The sequence below is a fragment of the Mus pahari genome, chromosome 16, assembly GCF_900095145.1.
Source record: "Mus pahari chromosome 16, PAHARI_EIJ_v1.1, whole genome shotgun sequence".
In the NCBI taxonomy this organism is placed as follows: domain Eukaryota; kingdom Metazoa; phylum Chordata; class Mammalia; order Rodentia; family Muridae; genus Mus; species Mus pahari.
Window position 1 is genome coordinate 14562307 of NC_034605.1, and position 19547 is coordinate 14581853.

At 41.5% G+C, this 19547-nt stretch overlaps 1 protein-coding gene across 1 annotated transcript in view; it reads right to left on the reverse strand.

Annotated features, from left to right (window-relative positions):
- Zmynd11 (zinc finger MYND-type containing 11) overlaps nt 1-19547 on the reverse strand; it is a 45486-nt gene that overhangs the window by 4088 nt on the left and 21851 nt on the right. The window contains exons 3-10 of the mRNA XM_029547677.1: nt 17706-17867; nt 7603-7680; nt 6619-6711; nt 4791-4878; nt 4173-4228; nt 3306-3383; nt 2505-2623; nt 2-158 (exon numbers count right to left, since the gene is read on the reverse strand). Coding sequence (XP_029403537.1) covers nt 2-158; nt 2505-2623; nt 3306-3383; nt 4173-4228; nt 4791-4878; nt 6619-6711; nt 7603-7680; nt 17706-17867 — 831 coding nt within the window. The remainder of the gene's footprint in view (nt 1; nt 159-2504; nt 2624-3305; nt 3384-4172; nt 4229-4790; nt 4879-6618; nt 6712-7602; nt 7681-17705; nt 17868-19547) is intronic.

The following is a 19547-nucleotide window of genomic DNA, read 5'->3' on the forward strand; positions in this document are numbered from 1 at the left end:
GGTCCTCATTCTTAGATTTCCAGAACCTTCCTTCACGGAGGAAGCGCTGATGCAGTTCCAGCTCATCACAGGCCTTTTTCCAGCCCATGCTGCGCNTCACATGCAGTCGGTGAACATTGACTGTGATATCCTGAATATTTTCAGAAGGAATCCAGGCTCTGTGGAAGCATTGGGAGGTGTAGTTAGAAACCCCATGGTGCTGGGAGGGTTAAGCTCGTGGTGTGGACTCTGCCTACTGGAAAGAGTAGCATGACAACGGCTGACATTCAGAGTGTGACAAACTCTTAGCCAGTAGGCGGGAGGTGAGGAGCCAGTTCCCAGGACACACTGACTTGCTCATTCATTGTCCCCTTTGTAATCTCAGCTTGTCATTGTTCACATTTTTAAAAAGTACTACCTATTGTCTTAGATAATGTAAGCTTGCAGGACCCATCCTGCTATATGCCGATCAGCATTATGGAACCACTCAAAGTGCGCGCGTGCGCGCGCGCGCGCGCGCACACACACACACACACACACACACACACACACACTGGTGGCCTGGTGACTGGAAGGAGGTGATACACATTCCTGAGACATGGTGTCTCTGCCTTTATAACTGAGCTAAAGAGGTGTCAGGAGGTAAAGGTGATCATGACTATGGAAGAAATGAGCTCCTGTTGTACAGGGACAATCACCAAAGTACATTAGTGGCCAGCTTCAGTGTTAAGGTGTGCAGAGCGGTGTGGTCATCTACCAGGATGGATGAACCTTCCCTTACATTCTCAACCTAATTTAAAACATTTCCACGTATAAGCTGCAGTTTAAATTAACACTGGGTACTCAGAGTTATAAAAAAATAAAAAGAACAGACACCCAACAATTTAAGGCTAGTGTAGTAATAAAGATGTATAAACTGATTCTGTGACTTACTACAAAGGACCCAAAATGATTGAACATCTTTCTTGCAGGCTCCCAGCTGGGGTTATGCCATCTCTAGCAATTTATAACAAAAAGGTCTAGCTGCCTTAAGGAAGCTGACTGGTACAAAGCAACTGACTATCTTATGGATCCTAGAAAGTCCCCCATACTCCCGTGTGTCAGGCAACAATTGGCTTTTCCTGGAGGCTAAATCAGCTTCACAGCCTAGAGAGGAAGGAGTCCAAAATCACTTTACTTTTTCTGCCTCCTATGAGTAATACAATATTCTATCAAAAACACAGTCCTGAAAACTAGCAACTAGCACCTTCTCATGAGATGTATTCTTTTGGTATGAATTCACAACTACAATCTGTTTATTTCCAATACATTAAATACTCTTCATAAGATGGATTTTTTTACTGTGTGTCCTAAGCAACCATTCATGTTCTATCCAGATCAAGGATTCTGCACTACATGGTAGAGTGTTGGGTCTATTGAGAGGCCTGACCATTCTTCCTATCTTTGCATGAGGAGAGCCCGGCCAATATGTCTGGATGATAGAAGTCAGTGCAGAGACTTGGACACACTGACAGACACTGACTGACCCCACTGGAATATGAACAGTGCCCCTCTGTGAGAACCTGAAACCAACTCGATATATGATGCATGAAGCTTGTAATGCTAAAATTTACCTCTTCATCAAAGCTAAAATGTTCATTCTGTAGTGAAATCGTTCATTACAATGACATTAGTTTCTGTCTGCTAAGTACATCTCCAAGTACTTAGTGACAAAACAAGACCCTTGTAGTATTCATAGGGACATATGATAAATGATAGACATGAGAAAACACAGTCCTTTGTTTTGAAGCTTCTCATACATTACTGACCTCTGCCCAAGACACTGAGCCCTAAGGAGATGTTCAGACAGCTGACTTTTAGTGTGACTCCACTTTTAGAGGAACCTTTGCTGGCTTTATCCACGGACTCTTCAATGGGAATTCTCAAAAGTTAAATTCACTTTTCTAATCCAAACTAATTGCAACGAGACTTGGGAGAATCCTGTTAACATCTTAATTTTTAATGTTCAATATTGTAGAGCCTTAATTCACAGTAATTATGTGTGTCATCCTGTAGATTGGTATCTTTTATAAAATATTGTGAAGTAATTTTAGGGTCAACTTCTTTGCTTAGAATACACACATTTTATGCATTCCACATATTTAAGTGTTTAGGCTTTTCGAACTCATACCTGGGAATGGAGCCGATCTCCATCCGTACAATCCTGAATTGATTGGTTCTGCCTGTTACTAGGGTCATGGAGAAGACTCAATACCTGTGCATCTTTACAGTGTGAAGCGGCTGTGCTTGAGGACCCTCCCATGCCCTGCATGATCGGTTCAATTTTAGCACAAGTTTGCTCTGCACCTGAGGACCAAGCATCCCACTGAAATTTTCTGTTTACAACAATCCTGAAAACTTACATAAGTTATTACTAGCTACAGGCATGTGTGAATGTGAAACAAATATGGTGCTCCTGATCCTAAGAACAGTCACCCACACATTCATAAGCTCAGCTCTGGCCACTGCACAAGCTTGAGAATTACCTCTGGTGATGATGGCCAAAGAAGCGAACATCCACTTGATTGTCTTCTTTCTGCATGACTTTGGCTGGCCAAAACCCAAAACCTTTCATTTTAGCCCACACCAGCTCATGATTAGGTATCTGAAAATGATATGTTATTTCTTTTAATATTGAACTACTCAAGTAGAGAAACATGGATTAAGTAAGACATAATCTAATTGGATAATAAATATTTCCCTTTAACTATGAGATATATAGAAGTACTTTTTTTCTTTTGACATCAACAAAAACATCCACAATTCATATGTTAAGAGAAACAGAATTATAGACCATTTTCCAGATGAGGCAGGAGCTGGGATAAGGTTGCCTCTAAATGCAAGAGCCCCGTGCATGACAGCAGTGAGCAGAGTGCACTGAGTGTGCATCCAGCACCACCTGGGTGTGTGCTAGGAAGGGGAGAATTTTAGGACCCACAGAGACTTTTCCAATGGTGAGGCCTCCTAAGTCCACCTGATGTCAGAGTCTCTGGGGATACTGCTCTCAAATGCCCACAGACTCTGCCATTTCATAGAAAATGATGGAGCAACAGATAGAGGCAAAGCAAAGCCTCGCTCTCCTGTCTATAAAGGCCCTGGGCATGGTCTGACATCCAGAACTGAGAAGTGATTGTTGCGTTGTCAGGCTTCATCTGGGTATACTCATTACGATCACACGAACTATAGGATTTAAGGAAACATTTCACAGGTTTTATCATTCTTAAGTAAACAGGGAATAACTAGTCCAAACAGTTCTCTATAAATGAAAATCACAAAATTCCACATACGCAAGGGTAGCAGAACCAGTTGTCGGGCCGTGCGTTTGACAGATAGAAGCAGTTCTTGCAAAGCTGCAGCTCGTCCAGCTGAAAAGCAAAGCAACGGTTTGAGCCGCGGCAGAAGAGATGCAGCTGCATGGGATGGCAGCATGTGTTCTCAGGCCCTTACTTAATCTAGTGCACTGCAACCTAACACCTTAATATGAGAGAAGGCCTTGCCACAGCGGGACGCCTCCACTCACAAACCAGGTGGCAGTGCCTTTCCCTGGCTGTGCCCACTGCTGGCCCTTGCTTGCAGAGATTTCTTCATAACTGTACAGGTTATTTCTTTCTTTTCCTGTTGCCAACCTTTCTCCAGCAGGTAGCTCTCCATGCCCTGGAGTTTATACCTACATCACCATTTCACTCCTAACACAGAAGTGATCCAATAAGACTTTAGTAACTAAAAAAGAAAAGCTGAACTTGAAATGAACTGAAGAAATCGAACTCCTTGAGATTTTTTTTTTTTTACAAGAAAAACTTTTAGATGTTTCTCTTCCTGTATGCACAGAGACTTTGTTTTCTGCCTTAACTGGCTTTGCCATGTGGCCCTCATTCTAAGACATGGCTCTGGCTGCAGAGGGCAGCTCGTTCACATCTCACCACCTCACCAACATATCAGCAATGAGCAGTGCTTCAAAGTTACTAAAGTTATTTGCCATAACACCTTTTGTAAGTTTTTCCAGGAATATTTTACTTCCTTTCCATATATGCCAAACATGAAAATCAAATTACATTAAAAGGAAATGTCATAATTAAGATGTAGCAAGGAAGGGCAGAAGCCTTATGATTAGGACTATAGCAGGAGTTTAATAATTACGTGTGAATATAAAGTACCTCATGACACGTGTCTTTATATAACATCCTTGCAATGTCCGCTTGCTCACTGTCTGCTGTAATTAAAGATAAACAACCTATCGTCAATATTCTAGAAGCCACTGCCATTTAGTCAAGCCACTCTACTGTCATTCCGTTTACCAAATGGCAACACAGTCATCTCAAAACACACATTTTATAGAATGTTCAGGTGGCCCAGGAAGCTTGCATTTAACACAATTCCTAGAGGGGGATTTCTTGTCTTTGAGGAGATCTTAGTAGGAGAGTATGAAAATTCTCAAGTGCTCAGCAAACCCTGTCAGCTAAGAGAAAGCATGTGGACGGGAAGACTGCATTTCACTGAGAATGTAGCTCAGTGGCAGAGTGCTTAACTGACATGCACAACTCCCTGGGCTAGATCCTCAGCACCAGAAAAAAAAAAAAAAAAAAAAAAAAGGTCAAAAGAATGCTTTCCCCACACAGGGCACTGGCCATCACCTCTGTAAGCCACACCAGGAAGTAAGCATCAGTTTAAATTCCAACATCATTACTCATGTATGAATTACAAGGAACTGTGATGGATATTCAACGTGGAATTTAATATTTTCAAACTGTACACAAAGACAAAAAGGATGGAACCTCCATAGAAGATCACTGTGTTGTGGAGAAGCAGCTGTGCGTCAGCCTTGAACTCCTCGTAACTCCGGTACTTCCCCTCATTCACCTTCTGTGGGGGTAAAAGACAGGACTTGAGAAGGGGACACAGCAGAATCTGCCCAGATGACATCTGAACTCCGGCTGCCTGTACCAGAAATAACAGGGCCACATGTAGCACTGTGGCCAGTGTGTCTACTTCCCACAGTGGACTGCACAGCTGCCATGCCTCATCTACAGCTGTGGTGGCAGCTGCTGCTGAGCTTTGCCAATAGGAAATGATTAGAACAGAGCAGGGCCACATATGTCTGCCGTCTTCCTAACAGCTGGATGAAGACAGAGGAGGAGCCATTAGCCTACACAACAGTCACCAAACCTCTTAAGATGTTATTCTGAGCAGGACCAGACATTAGATTGCAGTGAAGTCTCAGGAGTTCCTCTATAGACAAAAACAATGCATGGCTTTCTCCACATTAGTGAGAAACAGAAAAGGACTTCCTTCAATGCACTCTTTGTAGCTTGGCCTTTGGTAGGTAGCCAAAGAGACTTCGGAGGGGTATTTCCCCCTTGTAGAAAGGAGCCCAAACTTTTTCTAGTACTTTATGTAGAGCTAAGCTACCTGGAAATAGCAAGAATTTCTGAATCCCAGTGATTTGGGCATAAAAACAAGCTTGGAAAGCCAAATCTTCTAAGGAATGTTCACATACCATGTGACTCATGAAGCTTCTTTCTTGTATAGTAAGTAGTACTAGTTCAACTGCCCTTTCTTCAATGACAATTCCCACTTCTCCTAGGTCATTGCCTACACAGCCTACATAGAATTGCAGGGGATGCGGTGCTGGCCAGCTCTGACGCTTCCCTTCCCTTCCTGTATTCCTACCTCTAATGGGCTAGTATACAACAGGCACGGGACCTGTTCAGGAGCTTGCCCAGCTAAGTACCTAGCCATGGTGCCCAAAAAGCGCCTCCTGGTGAATTCTGCTTTAAACCATGATTTATGTTTTGGATCACAAACTGGTAAGATTATAGAAATCTTGTCTTTCTGCTAATTTTCCTTCCAGGACTCCTGCTCATATTCTACAAGGCCAAAGCACGAACCCAGATAGCTTCAGCCACTTTACAGGGGGCTAAGAGGGTCCAGACACCTGCATGGGAGGGGTGATAGCAGTGGGGTGTAGTGAATTTTGGCAGGAAGGGGCCACAGAGTGAGGAGGAGGGCTTTGCCTTTACATCTTCAAGCTCTATAATGGAGCACAAAGGCAAAAGTAAATTCTGGGATATAGGGGCAGCATAAATTATACTTGATGGTTTAAAAAGGATATAAAGTTGGGTGGATAAAAAAAGGGGTTAGATCTGGGAACAGTTCGAGGAGGAGGTGAATATGGTCAAAAGTAACTGTTTGCGATTCTCAAAGATCTAAGAATTACTTCTAGTTTCAACCCTAATTTTATGGTTTCCCAAGACACTAAGTCCATTCTACACCCTAAGTTTTACCTGAAACTCCCAAGCACACTGCTAAAGTAGAAATGAGTAGTTCGGAAATGAATACATACAAAATGTCAAGCTTCCCCAGCTAGGATGTGCTTCCTGTAATCAGCAAATATCAGAAGCTGTAAGTGGTTGAAAGCCATGCCTTTCAAATTTTGCGTTATAGTATGACATTTATAGGTAGGACTGTATCAGTCAGCAGGAATGGTGGCACAATGCATGGCATACCAGGCTACCATGGCCACCGCCATTATGCATGCTGCTACTTACCCTCTCTCTTGGTAGTTACAGACACAGGAAAGTGGAAGTAAAGGAGCCAAGTTACCTCTTGTATGGTAGGGACGTCAACAGCTGAATGGACCAGCCTCCGGTACATAGGATGCTTACTGTCCTTTCCTTTTTTATTAAGGTCTATAGCCTAAAAGGTTTTTAGATATATAAAGTGACATGTAAAACACCAACTCCTAAATGTCAAAATATTTTATAATCTTAGACATTCGTTATAATCAATGGAGAATGTGTACAGTTAATGTAATGTGGCATTCTTCAAGGTTTGATAGAAGAGCTATTTAAGAACTGCCATTAGCTACAGAAGTGGATGCTCACAGTCAGCTATTGAATAGAACACAGGGCCCACAATGGAGTAGCTAGAGAAAGTACCCAAGGAGTTGTAGGGGGCTGCAACCCTGTAGGTGGAACAACAATATGAACTAACCAGTACCCCCTGAGCTTGTGTCTCTAGCTGCATATGTAGCAGAGGATGGCCTAGTCGGCCATCAATGGGAGGAGAGGCCCTTGGTCTTGCTAAGATTATGTGCCCCAATACAGGGGAATGCCAGGAAGCAGGAGTGGGTGGGTTGGAGAGCAGGATGAGGGAAGGGTATAGGGGACTTTTGGAGAGGAAACTAGGAAAGGGGATAGCATTAGAAAAGTAAATGAAGAAAATATCTAATAAAAAAATTCAAAAAAAGAAATGCCATTTGTGTAATAGCTAATGCAAATGTTCATTTTTATAAATTAATATTAAAAATATGTTTTAATTGAATACAGCCAATAAAATGCTTATGTCAAATACAAAACAAAAGGCAAAGTTCAATTCAACACAAAAACATTTGTTGTAGATAATGAATAAAACAGCAACCAAATTGCCTCAGGAGGCTGAGGCAAGAGAATCATATATTCCAGTCTGGGCTACATATAGAGACCTTGTCTTGGAAACCAAACTAGACCATAGCCACATATGTCAACAAAAGTTTCCATGGTTCCCACTGCAAGAGCCACAGTGTGAGGAGCCAGAGCACACACTCACCCGCTCCTTCATGCGGGAGACGATGAACCTCAAGTAGGTGCCCATCTCCTGCTTGTTAGAGTGCTTCTTCTTAATGCTCTGGGGGAGAAAGAAGAGGCCAGATGAGCCTGTCACTTACATGTCCATATGTAAAAGGACTACAGCATGCAAATAATGTGTTAGATTACGTCCATTACTTGATGAAGTCTGTGGTAGTTACATGAGTAGTATTTCTCTCAAAAAGATGGGAATTGAAAAATATGTTGTACATAGTGCCTATGAAATGAAAATTTTCCCTTTTCTTGGTACTTTAACTTCAAAGCATTTTCTAATGAAAAGAAATAATATATGTAACAGAATCTCTAAGTCTACCAAAGATCCGAGGTTAAAGTTTTTTAGGAACATTGTAAATTGATACTATGAAACAGACAGTTTCAATATATCATATTTTGTTTAATCTGTTGAACTGTGCGTGGTGGGTACACTAACATATCTGTTTTTAAAGCTATAGACATGATTAACTCATACACCAAACTAGTAGAAATATAAATTTTTACTAATTAGATTATTTATCTCTCAAGAAAATTGGATTTCAGATTTCATTTTTTAGACATTTCTAGAAACTCAGACAAATGTTACTGTGTCAGAACTAAGGCACACAGCAGGACAAAGCACTATTTCATTACACTGCTGCAAGATGAAAGGGCCTGGCCCTATTTTAATGAATGTCACAACCTTTCAGTCACTAGATTACGATTTTCCACTGCTAATATTATTTCTACCAGAAAGCTATACACTCAGGAAGCTATTTATATACACAAAGTAGTTTTAATAAGCTTAACACGGAGAGTAAAAGAAATTATTTCCAGGTTCACTACATATGCATATAAAAATATCTAATAACATTTGAGTATTTTACTATCAAGGAACAATCTCAGGTATTTCTTTTCTTTTTTGAAATAGGGTCTCACTATGTAAGCAAGGTTGGCCTGAAGCTTGTCATGTAGCCAGCCTGGCACTGAACTCACCTGGCTGAGAGCTGCTCTGACAGGCACCGATCATACTCTGCTCCGATATTTGCCACTTAGGACCTAGCTCTCCTTCCATTTACTTCTCTGACCTGGACTCTTTGGCAGAGCGAAGCACACACCATGTCCCCCCCCTCCCTCCCATAGCCCTATGGCCTGTGCCACTGTGCAGCACAGACGGTAAGCAGTTAGACACGGGGTGAAATGGGTGAGATGTGCTTTTTCCCAGCATTCAGGAAAACAAGTCTACATCCAGGAAAAGGGGAGCACACGGAGACACATGCTCCTAGGCAGCCGCCCTATCAGGTCTACTCTACCACTGTGGACACAACACTAGTGCTGCTGACCTCAAATGATCAGCCTCACTAAATGAGAAATGTCCAGACAGACATCCACAGTAGCATCAGATACCAAGGAGTCTTGAAATGCTCAGTTCAAGGAAATACACAACCAACGCTTCTTGACGTACTGAAGTATACTCACTAAATCCTGAAGCTAGCTCTGCACAAATCAAGCAGGGCAGGAGCAGCTATCTTTTCTGATGCATCCCTTGAGTCACTCAAGCCCGGCTGGGCTATCTGCAGCCACCTGGCTGGCAACAGTGGCCTCGGCTCTCTGAACTGTATCTATGTACCCTTGCTCTAAACATAATCCTATGGAATATTTCACTCTATTGACTTAAATCTAATTTTTTTTGGATACCAGTACCATACAAAATAAAGCAACACAGTGTTTTTTTCTATGAGCAAAAATCAGATGAAACTGGAATATCACTATGGTCAAGACATCCTCACTAGATTCACCTGTCTTTAAAACACTCTGCAACAGCAAGGAAACTCTACTAAGGTTCAGGGAGCACATTCCTGCACTTGCCCCATCATCACCCCCTTAAAGAGTCAGTCTGTGTTCAGCTTCTCCTGGCTTTATCTGTATGGCCACGGTTATTTATCAGCGTAGCCACACACATCAGTGCTACTTGGGGAAAGAGTCTGAGTCTGGAACTTTCATTTCACTGGAATACACAGTAGGACAGAGGATGACAACTAGTTCTCCCTCTGCTGATATTTATCTGCATCGAGTGGCTGCAGTTACAAGTGAAGATGTAATAAGGGTGAGAAGTGACTATTCAAGAATAGAGTGACAAACACCAAACAGATAGGGCTCATCCCCTTAGCTACATCCAGTGCACACTGACCAGGCACCTTCAGATATAATCTTTATATGTTACTTCAGGAAACTCTTAGTTCTTCTCGGATTTAGACTTTCCATTTTGGTCTATCACAGCCAAGAAGCCTTTAGATACAATGTCAGTGTCCATTTATATAAAGCCCTAGAGCAAGCAAACGCTCCCGAGACAGAAGGGAAGGGACAGTGCTCGCTGTGCTGAAACATGCCCTGTGTGGTACTCAGGCCACAGGGGAGCTGTGTGTGCTCTCTTAACCTACATCTCTCCTCAAAGGAAAACTTCCAGTGTCTGTAAGTCACTTACAGGGTTCTGATCAGGCTAGTTGAAGAAGAGACCCAGGTGTTTATAACCTACATACTGTCCTCAGTGTGACCCACACCCAACAAAACAAAACCCCAAAACTGTAGGCACACACTGAGGCAGGACTTGAAGTTCCACTGCTGTTGCACTCCTGCTAAGTGTGAAGTGGTGAGGCTTCAGACACAACTTTTGAAGGTCACGCTGCAGCCCACCTGCATGTCTTTTTGCATCCTTGCCCAGCTTTGCTCGGCTCTCATTGTACGCATCAGATACGCTGTGGAGGGTGGCTCTGATCTAAGCATCTGGGGGCTCATTTTAGCTACTACAGTAGCAACTTCAGTGTCCTTGGTCATATGGGTCTGACCCAAAAGAATCCCACTGGGAGACCAGTTTGTGGAGAACATATTTTTTACAGGAAACCCAATTCCTCTTTTCTGCCAACAGATAAGAAATCCTTCTCAAAGGCCCCTTGGTCTTGCAAACTTTATATGCCCCAGTACAGGGGAACACCAGTGCCAAGAAGTGGGAGTGGGTAGGTAGGGGAGTAGGGTGAGGGGAGGGTATAGGGGACTTTTGGGATAGCATTTGAAATGTAAATGAAGAAAATATCTAATAAAAAATTAAAAAAAAAAAAAAAGAAATCCTTCTCTAGACACTGAAGCTGCTCTCAGTCATACTCACTGCCTGGTGGCAGTGACCAGAGCTGTGTCTGGACCCACAGAGTGACAGACTCTACCTCCTAAAGTGGGCGGGGAGTGCTTCTCAACAGAAGCAGAGCTTCTCCCAGGGATGAATGCGAACAAAATGCAGGCTGCAAGATGGTCTGGTAGGTTTTCTCCCCATCCCCGGGTGCATTTCAGGTTAAATGTTGTATAAAAGAAACCAACAGAAGGCATGTGTGCTGATGCCTACCTTTAATCTCAGCACTCGAGAGGCAGAAGCAGGAAACCTTTGAGTTTGAGGAAAGCCTGGTCTACAAAGAGAGTTCCAGTAGACCAGTCAAGAATATAAACACCCTGTTATCAAAAACCAAAGAAAACAATATCCACAGAACAAGACTGCTGAGATAGCTTTAGGAAACAAAGATGGGGTGTCTGCTGAGGCACTGACACAGGGTTGTAGGTGCACCCAGGCATTTCAATAGAGGAAAAGCTACTCCAACCCATGGAGGAACAGCTTTCAAAGCAAGCATGACTGTCAGAATCACTGAACAGACAGCTACACAGACACCCACACCACCCTTTCTCTCTCTAACCCCTTCACTAGCCTTGAAGATTATGCTTGCTCTCCACTGGCAGGCCTTAACCTTCTTCAATCTAAGTGAATACGAGTTCTTTGGCATGGCCCTCCCTAGTCAAGAGGCCAGAATTACCAAATACAGCACTGACTGACATGCAGAGGTCAAAGGATGAGTTGAGGGAGTTAGTGCTCTCCTCTTACCATGTTACATCCTGGGGATGGATTTTAGGTCCCCAAGCTTGGCAGCAAAGTACCTTTACCCACTGAGCCCTTTTGCTCACCCTCCTTTTCTGTTTTGTGCCAACACACTCCTCACTACTTGTTCTGTTTTTAAGAAGGAAGGCATGCAGACAGTGAGACCTCTGCCTGCAGAGCTCCAAATCCTTCTTACCCAACACCATCTACCCTACACTGTGAACAAGGAGGAATTATGTATTTTCTGTTCACTAAACATATTTTGCTTAAGATCATACCCATCCACTACAGGAGAAGCATAAGCATTATTTATCTTCTCAGAGCTTGAGCATTATAATAAACTCCGTGAGGACTCAATGGTTTTATTTATTAAGAGCTCCTGTCCTTGAAGAAGACCTGGGTTTGATTCCAAGGACCCATAATGATGGCTAGCAGCCATCTGCATCTCTGGCCTCTGTGGGTACCAGGCATACATATAGTGCACAGACATACATGCAGGCAAAACACCAAGCATAGTACATAAAAATAAATCTTAAAAAAAAAAAAAACTATAATAAAGTTCAATTAGCTTGCTGCCCAGCCTCCAAAAGAAAAGTCACAGGATCTAATACACTATTGCCCAAAACCTGTCCCACCCTGCTCGTTGCTTGGTTCCAAGTGTGTTTACTGTGACACTGCTACATTTACCATGGAAATGTAATGTATAAACCATGTGACTTCTTTCCTTACCAGAGGGGGTTTAGGTAGCTTCAACAGTGATTACATAACAATACCCAGGAGTTCACACTTTCTGTCTTAGACTCAATTTGAACAGCTTCTCCCCTTTTCAGAGTTCTTATTTCTTTTTTGTCTGGGTAAGCCCATAGGGAGCAAAGCCACCTTATGACAGTGTATGGTTCAGGCAGCATTATATTAAAAGTAATTTTCTATTTCTTTTTAAATTAAATTTATGAATTACAGGTATCTTTAAACTAATGTGATCAATGGCCATTATTTTTGGTATTACTCACCATTTAAAAATAATAGCTTCTACTTCTATTTCACTTAAAAGTCAAATATCCATTCTATGTTTGTTACTATGGACCTTTGAAAGAAAAGATATTTACTTTTGGGGTAAAAATATTAAGTCCCTCACATTCATAAAAGTAAATTGACCAAACCACAAAAGTAGCCACTTCAGAGCAGATACATGAAGGGGGATTGCATCTCAACAGCTTTCATTTATCATTTGGTCCTACTTCATTGTGAGTATTAACTACAAACCGCTCTGCTTCAGGAGTTAGATTACACTATACTACCTGTGTCCCCAAAGCACGAAGCGAGTACAGAAGTAGCCAACTCTTTCGTGAGACAACTTTCAAGTACTTCAACCCTGCAGTCAGTGGACTTGCTTCCACATCAGGTCCTCTGAGTAGTATGTGTATACAGTGTGTGGTACGTGTGATATTTGTGTGGTGTGCACACACATATACATACTATATAGGATGTAAAGTGGTGCAGTTTAATCAGATGAGGTGATGAACAGTCACATGGTGTTTTTGTTATCCTTATGGGCAAGTCTCCAAACAGTGTTCCATCTGAGGCCCAGCAACAGAGAGGGCCTAGGAGTTCCCTCAGACTTTCTGGCCACTGCCTTCCTGATAGTTACTGATTATGGAATCACATAATAACTCAGCGTCCTAACTGCTGCCAATGCACACAAGAGTTCACAGGGTAAAATTTGTTTATGAATTTCACCTATGGCACTACCATGAATCTACAACACCTAGTCGAGAAAAACAAAATGAACCTATAGAGGAGAATGAATATATTAAAAGGAGGGAGAAGAAAATGGGGCCCACCCTGAAACCCCATCTCTGTCATACATTTTCCCTGATTTATGGTACTGCTCCTTAGTCTTCTGATGTTTCATGAGGGAAAGAGAGCAAGTGTCACTCGCTCATACCTTTAGACTCATACCTTTGTTTCTTTTCTCTCTCTCTTTCTTTCTTTCTTTCTTTCTTTCTTTCTTTCTTTCTTTCTTTCTTTCTTTCTTTCTTTCTTTCTTTCTTTCTCTTTCTTCCTTCCTCCCTCCCTCCCTCCCTCCCTCCCTTCCAAGACATTGTTTCTCTGTATAGCAGTGACTGTCACGGACCTTACTCTATAGACCAGAGTCATGTCGAACTCATAGCTCTACCTGCCTCTGCCTCCTGAGTGCTAAGATTAAAGGGGTGTGCCACTGCTATCTGGGCCTCCTTTAGAATTCTTGAAGTGATAGAAGGGTTTGATGAGTAGACAAAGGCCAGACCACTCACTCTTTCAAGGATGACATTTTCATATTAGAAGATGCTTCTCTTAGGGCTGCACAGGGTTCCAAGTATGAATGTTTAAGAACAACACTGTCTGCTCTGGTAGTCACACCACATCTGTCTGGAGGCTCACACTGGACAGTACAAGACCCCTTCCACCACTGCAGATTAACAGGAAGCACTATGCCAAAAAACAATATGGTGCCACCCTAGCAAGTGGTTGTAGAGTTTTTAATGACAGACCATCATGCCTGCATATTAAAACAATGCTCAGAAGTTCCTTATCTGTACAGTCTATATTCTTTCACCATTAAGACCATCATGCCTGTATATAAAACAATGTTCAGAAGTTCCTTATCTATACAGTCTATATTCTTTCACCATTACGAGGAAAAAGTAAACGGAAAATTGATTCCGATTGGAACCATAGTTCCTGGTTTTATTCTGATTCCAAGTTTCCTTAATCCAAAATTAATGTTTACAGGTTATCACTCAAACAGTCCAGTGATTTTTTTTTTCCCAAGAAGCTAGCAGGCTAATAAGAATGCAGTACACAGACACGCACGCATGCGCACACACACACAGACACACACACACAGACACACACGCCTACCACCAACTTTGGCATCAAAGAGGAAAATGACTTCATAATTTAGAAATGATATTGAAAACGAAGAGAAGTAAAAGAAGACAGCTGACATAAACCAAATGGCCGATAAAAAAACCTGCGCAATGCCGAGTGTGATTCACATAGCGCTGTGAGTACATCTGTGACAAGCTGTCTGTGCAGGGTAATGGGCGGCACATGGAGGCACACATGTAAGACCCGGTCAGATGACGGACCTGTGCTTTCTCTCCTGCAAGCTCTACACACGGGATGTTTGGAGACAAGGTGACCATATCCAGGAATGCACATAATTCACACACACAGCACACACAGCATAAAATGCCTAAAAAGCATCACCTACAGGAAAGGAACTCTGTGAGCTCTGCTTTTCTTATTTCTGTTACTTGAATACTTTACTGCAAAGTTTTTAAAAATAATTTTAAAACTTTTTCTAAATAACTTCACAGGAACAAGAGTGTATAACTAGATGTTGAAGACATTTTTCTGCAAGTAAAATCTACTTAGACAGATATTCATGAACTACTTTTTAAAAACAACTGGCTGTGTCTGTAAGGTAACATTGTTTAGAAAGCAGGTATTCTATTCTAAAGGAACATTCTTTGAGATGTAAGATCCCTAAGGTTAAATATGAGAACTATAATATTATTTTGACTGAGAATGGTGCACATTGTCTTCTCAACTTTCAGACCTGAGACACAAGTGACTGGTCTGGCAGCACAGCTGGCAGTTGAGACACAGCCTACTCCCAGTGATTTGCCACCTACCTGGGACCTAAGGTAAACAAAGTCTGTAATCTCTACCAGTTATTAGAGACATGGCTGCTTTAAACTTACAACTTTGTAGTAATGATGGGCTTCTGTTCTATTCTTGCCTGACTGGCAATAAGGTTCTTCTTTACAGAACTCCTTGGTTGTATATGTAATTATCCAACATCCCCAAACATTAGAGGGAAAGAGATTGGAAAGTTGATTCTGGCTGAAACCTCAGTTTCAGGGATTTAGTCTGTGAACCCCAAACTCTCTGAGTCCAAGATTATTTCATTCTGGACATTCATTTGTTAAATATTAAACATGATTTTTATAGAAATTTTGGTTTTGTTTTAAAAACTACATTAACCAAAAATTTTACCTGATACACTTAAATTGCCATTACAATTTTAAGGTTATTGTCCCTTTTCATACTAGAAAATTAATCTTACCAATTCTCTTTTTTCTTGAGCATACCTATTCAAGGAACAGAACTTAGAAATGATAGTTTCTTTGGAGGCTTCAGAGCTAAAGGGGAAAGCCCCACATTCAGCCTCAAGCATGGGCTCCCTGAGTCTTGCTGGGGACAGTTCACAGAAAATGCTATAAACACACAATTTACAGGTTTTTTATGACTTACACTTTCATTTTCATAAGTGTAGTTATATTCTCATATCATAAAAGCATCTAAACTAAGCAAGGAAAAACATAAACAAACAAAAATAAAATGAGGCAGCCATGCATTTCTTGGTCAATTTACAACGGAGTTAAAAACAAACAAAGCAGACACTACCCAGCACCCAGCAGCACTGCGGACGGGACAGAAGCAGGACTTCATACACGCTGTTTTCTTCAAAGTGTGGGTCCATCTCTGTCCCTCATAAATAATGCAAGACCCCCATTGTGCTCAAGCTCCCTCAAAGCTCTCAGCGCTTCACTGAGATCCCTTGCTGTGACAATAAGAACTGAGTATGAAGTGTAAGAGCCTGCAGTGCGGGCAGGGGTCGCTCTCTGCAAGGTCAGTCTGCTCCCCTCGGGGCTCTGTCTGACAGGGGTTGGATGCAGGCTCACAGGCGCAGGCGCTAGGGAGGTTCCAGAGGACTCTCCTGTTGAGCTATATGGAAAAGGCCTCTCGTAGGTTTGTTTGCTTGCTGGCCTGCTTGTTTTGCTGACAGGGCCTCACTGGTTTCCCTAGGGTGGCCCTGAACTTACTCTGTAGGCCCAGCAGTCCTGAGTAGCTGGGTTACAGGCCTGTGCCACCAGGCCCAGCTCTTCCTTGTGAGAGGTCAAGGTTTATTTCCTAAAAGATAAGAGATATGTATTTGCTTTTAAGAAGCATGATCAAAATCCATGAACACAGAACTCAAGTGACACAGTGCCTGCTTAGAGCCTCTAGCTTCACAGGCTGAGGCCATGCCTACACGACTCTCCTGTGCACAGCGTGTGCTTCAAACATCTGGAAGAAATCCCCAACCTCAGCCTTGACACTGGTTGATTCCTGCTCACAGTTCCTAATGATTCACCTTCAAACAGGCTGTTTTTTTTTTTTTTTTTTTTTTTTTTAAATGCTATCCTGTCTTTTAAGCTAAATGGGCTCACGTAATCAAGACCTCAGTAATCGAGGAAATTGGTTACTATGGAGGACTAAGGTGAGTGTGGACATTCACTGATCGTGTCCAGATGAAGTCTTTGACTGACATTAAAAAAAAGAAAATAGTAAAAGTGCAATTTTTAAGAAAGTAAATAAAACATTCCATTGACTGAAGTATTGCTTCCAGCTGAGTGACACAAATCATAAAACAAATTATAAAGCAATCAGACAAGTCTATACCATCGCCATCAGTGCCCGGGGAGTGCAGTATTTAGTCAGCTCACGCTGCTCATATACAGACACACTACAATCTCAAGCATGCATATTCTTCGGTGAGGAAATTATTGTGCAAAATATGTATTTTACCAACCGCACAATACATTTTACTTTAATTAAAATTCTTAGTGTGCAACTGTCCCATCCCTTCACCCGCCACAGAAAATATAAGCAAAAAATAAACCACACCATGAGAACAGAAAGAAAAAGCACCTTCCACCTATAAGATGGGAAGTTGATCAAGAGCACTCCAACACTGGACATTTTGCTGAGATGTGCTCAGTAGCATCAACTCTGCCAGGCATTACAAAATTATTATTGAACAGTTCCTCCATGTGGCAAACAGTTCATGTTCTGAAAGGCTAGCCTTTAAAACAGTCACATGATCTAGAAATAGGTGTAAAATATGTGAAGAGAAGCTATTTCTATGTGATTAAAATTCTCTAAAATGTGCACCCTGAAACATGGGGTGTGTCTAGGATGCCCGCTTATGAGTGTTGTGTTCATTTGTCAGTCATTTCAGCAAGTAACCCCCACCCTCCAGGATTCATCATTCACCTCGCAAGACCATCTGGGGCATCTCGGTGACACTAACATTCATTGATTCCAACCCTCTGACCAGCACAGGAAAGCTCGTAGGTACTCACCCTGCAAACTGGGCACTGCCAGTGACTACTGCTGTCTCTAAGCCTGAACTCATCAGACAAACACTTGGAATGATACACACGAAAACACAGGTCACATATCAACACCTCTCCAGGCAAATGGCATTCAAAACAATACCAGTCATGAGTTTCTGTTTCCCAGTCCTACAAAAAATACAAAATAATTTTGTATGACATTTTGTCAATATCTTCAATAACTAAGAACAAAATTGAAACTAAAGTCCATCACAAGTTAGGCATTATAAACATTTTTTAAGACATTTAATGTGTTAAAACAAGAGAGAAAATACCTAGAAATTTACTTTAAAATTTGATTCTCTCCTATGTAGTATCAATACTCAGAAATACCTTATGGTGATCTGATAGCAAACAACTCCGAAGTGAATTATGTCCAGAGCCAATCCCAGATCTAATGTTATCTTTCATTTGAAACTAGAATCTAAGGAATAATGTCTAGTATAAACTGAGTGCCTCACATCAACCAGGGGTTTTATATTTCCAACAAACAAACCTGTGTTTTGTTCTGCTTTTTACAGATTACAAAGTGAGGGTTGACACGCTGTGGGGACAGGTGCAGCCATGAGTGGTGGCACTCACTATGCTTGTATCTCAGCCACTGCGTTCGATTCTTAACTGAAAATAACAACTAATCAAAATACCCATGTCCTGACAGGTCACCATATTCAGGATCTGTAAATTTAGAAAAATAAACTGAAAATGTAAAACTAAAGGTTTAGTCACAACCATCTAAAAGAGATTGATTACCATATAAGACAAGAGGAAGAAGGCTCGATTCTTGGTGTGTCTAGTCCTAGCACTCCTTAACATGTCTGAGCTGTGAGGTCTCTGCAACCAGGATGGGCTGAGTATGTAACAGAAAGACTGTTCGGTTTGCTCTTAGCTGAGAACTCATTCTTTATAAATGTTGCTCTTCCCTTTTCCTAAAATCACACTTCAGAGTAAAGGTTAAGTCCTGACCGTCTTTGTCAGTGTAAAGTGAAACCCAAATGAACAAAGGGGAACACAGAAGGCAACACCGCCAAGGCCACTTCTGGTGGCACCCTGACATTCCACAGTTGGGGTCAGCTACCCATTATTCGTATGTATATATGTACTCTTTCCAAAGATGAGTGGCTTCCTCATTTTCTCAGATAATAATATTATCCCAGCAAATGTGGTTCAAACTAGCAATCAATACACATTGACTACTTGGGCCACACGTGAGTGCCACCAGTCCCTCACTAAGAGCACAGAGTCAGTTATGTTCAAAACATATGCCTTCCAACCCACACCCAGAGCATAACCAGAGCAGAGTAGTCAATTCTCTAGGCATGTGAACTTTCCGTGCTTCTATTTCATTAAGAAATTGGTCTTCACTGACCAGAACAATAAAGAAAAAGAGGAATATTTTTCGGTTCCTCACTGAAGCTGTAGATCCCCTGCAAACTCTAATCTTAGAAAAACTCAGAAAAAAAAAAATCTATACTACCATGTCTGATTCAGGGACACCACAAAAACCATGTATATAGTTAGTACTTAGCTCAATCAAAATCAGTCACTGGTGTACCTATTTCAGATAGACATCTCATACACACATTGTATAGTACCTAACTCATTTTCATATTTAAAAGATTGTAATATAATAAAAATAGTTTTTAAGATTCTATTTTTTAATTACAGAATTTATTCAAAGCTTAAAACAAAGAATTTCATTCTTAAAGTTGTTCGGATATATCTTAAAGAGATTAATGGTTATATAGACTTAATAAAAACTATCAACCTTCATGATTTAATGTTTTTATTTTAATTCTTCTTCCTATGATG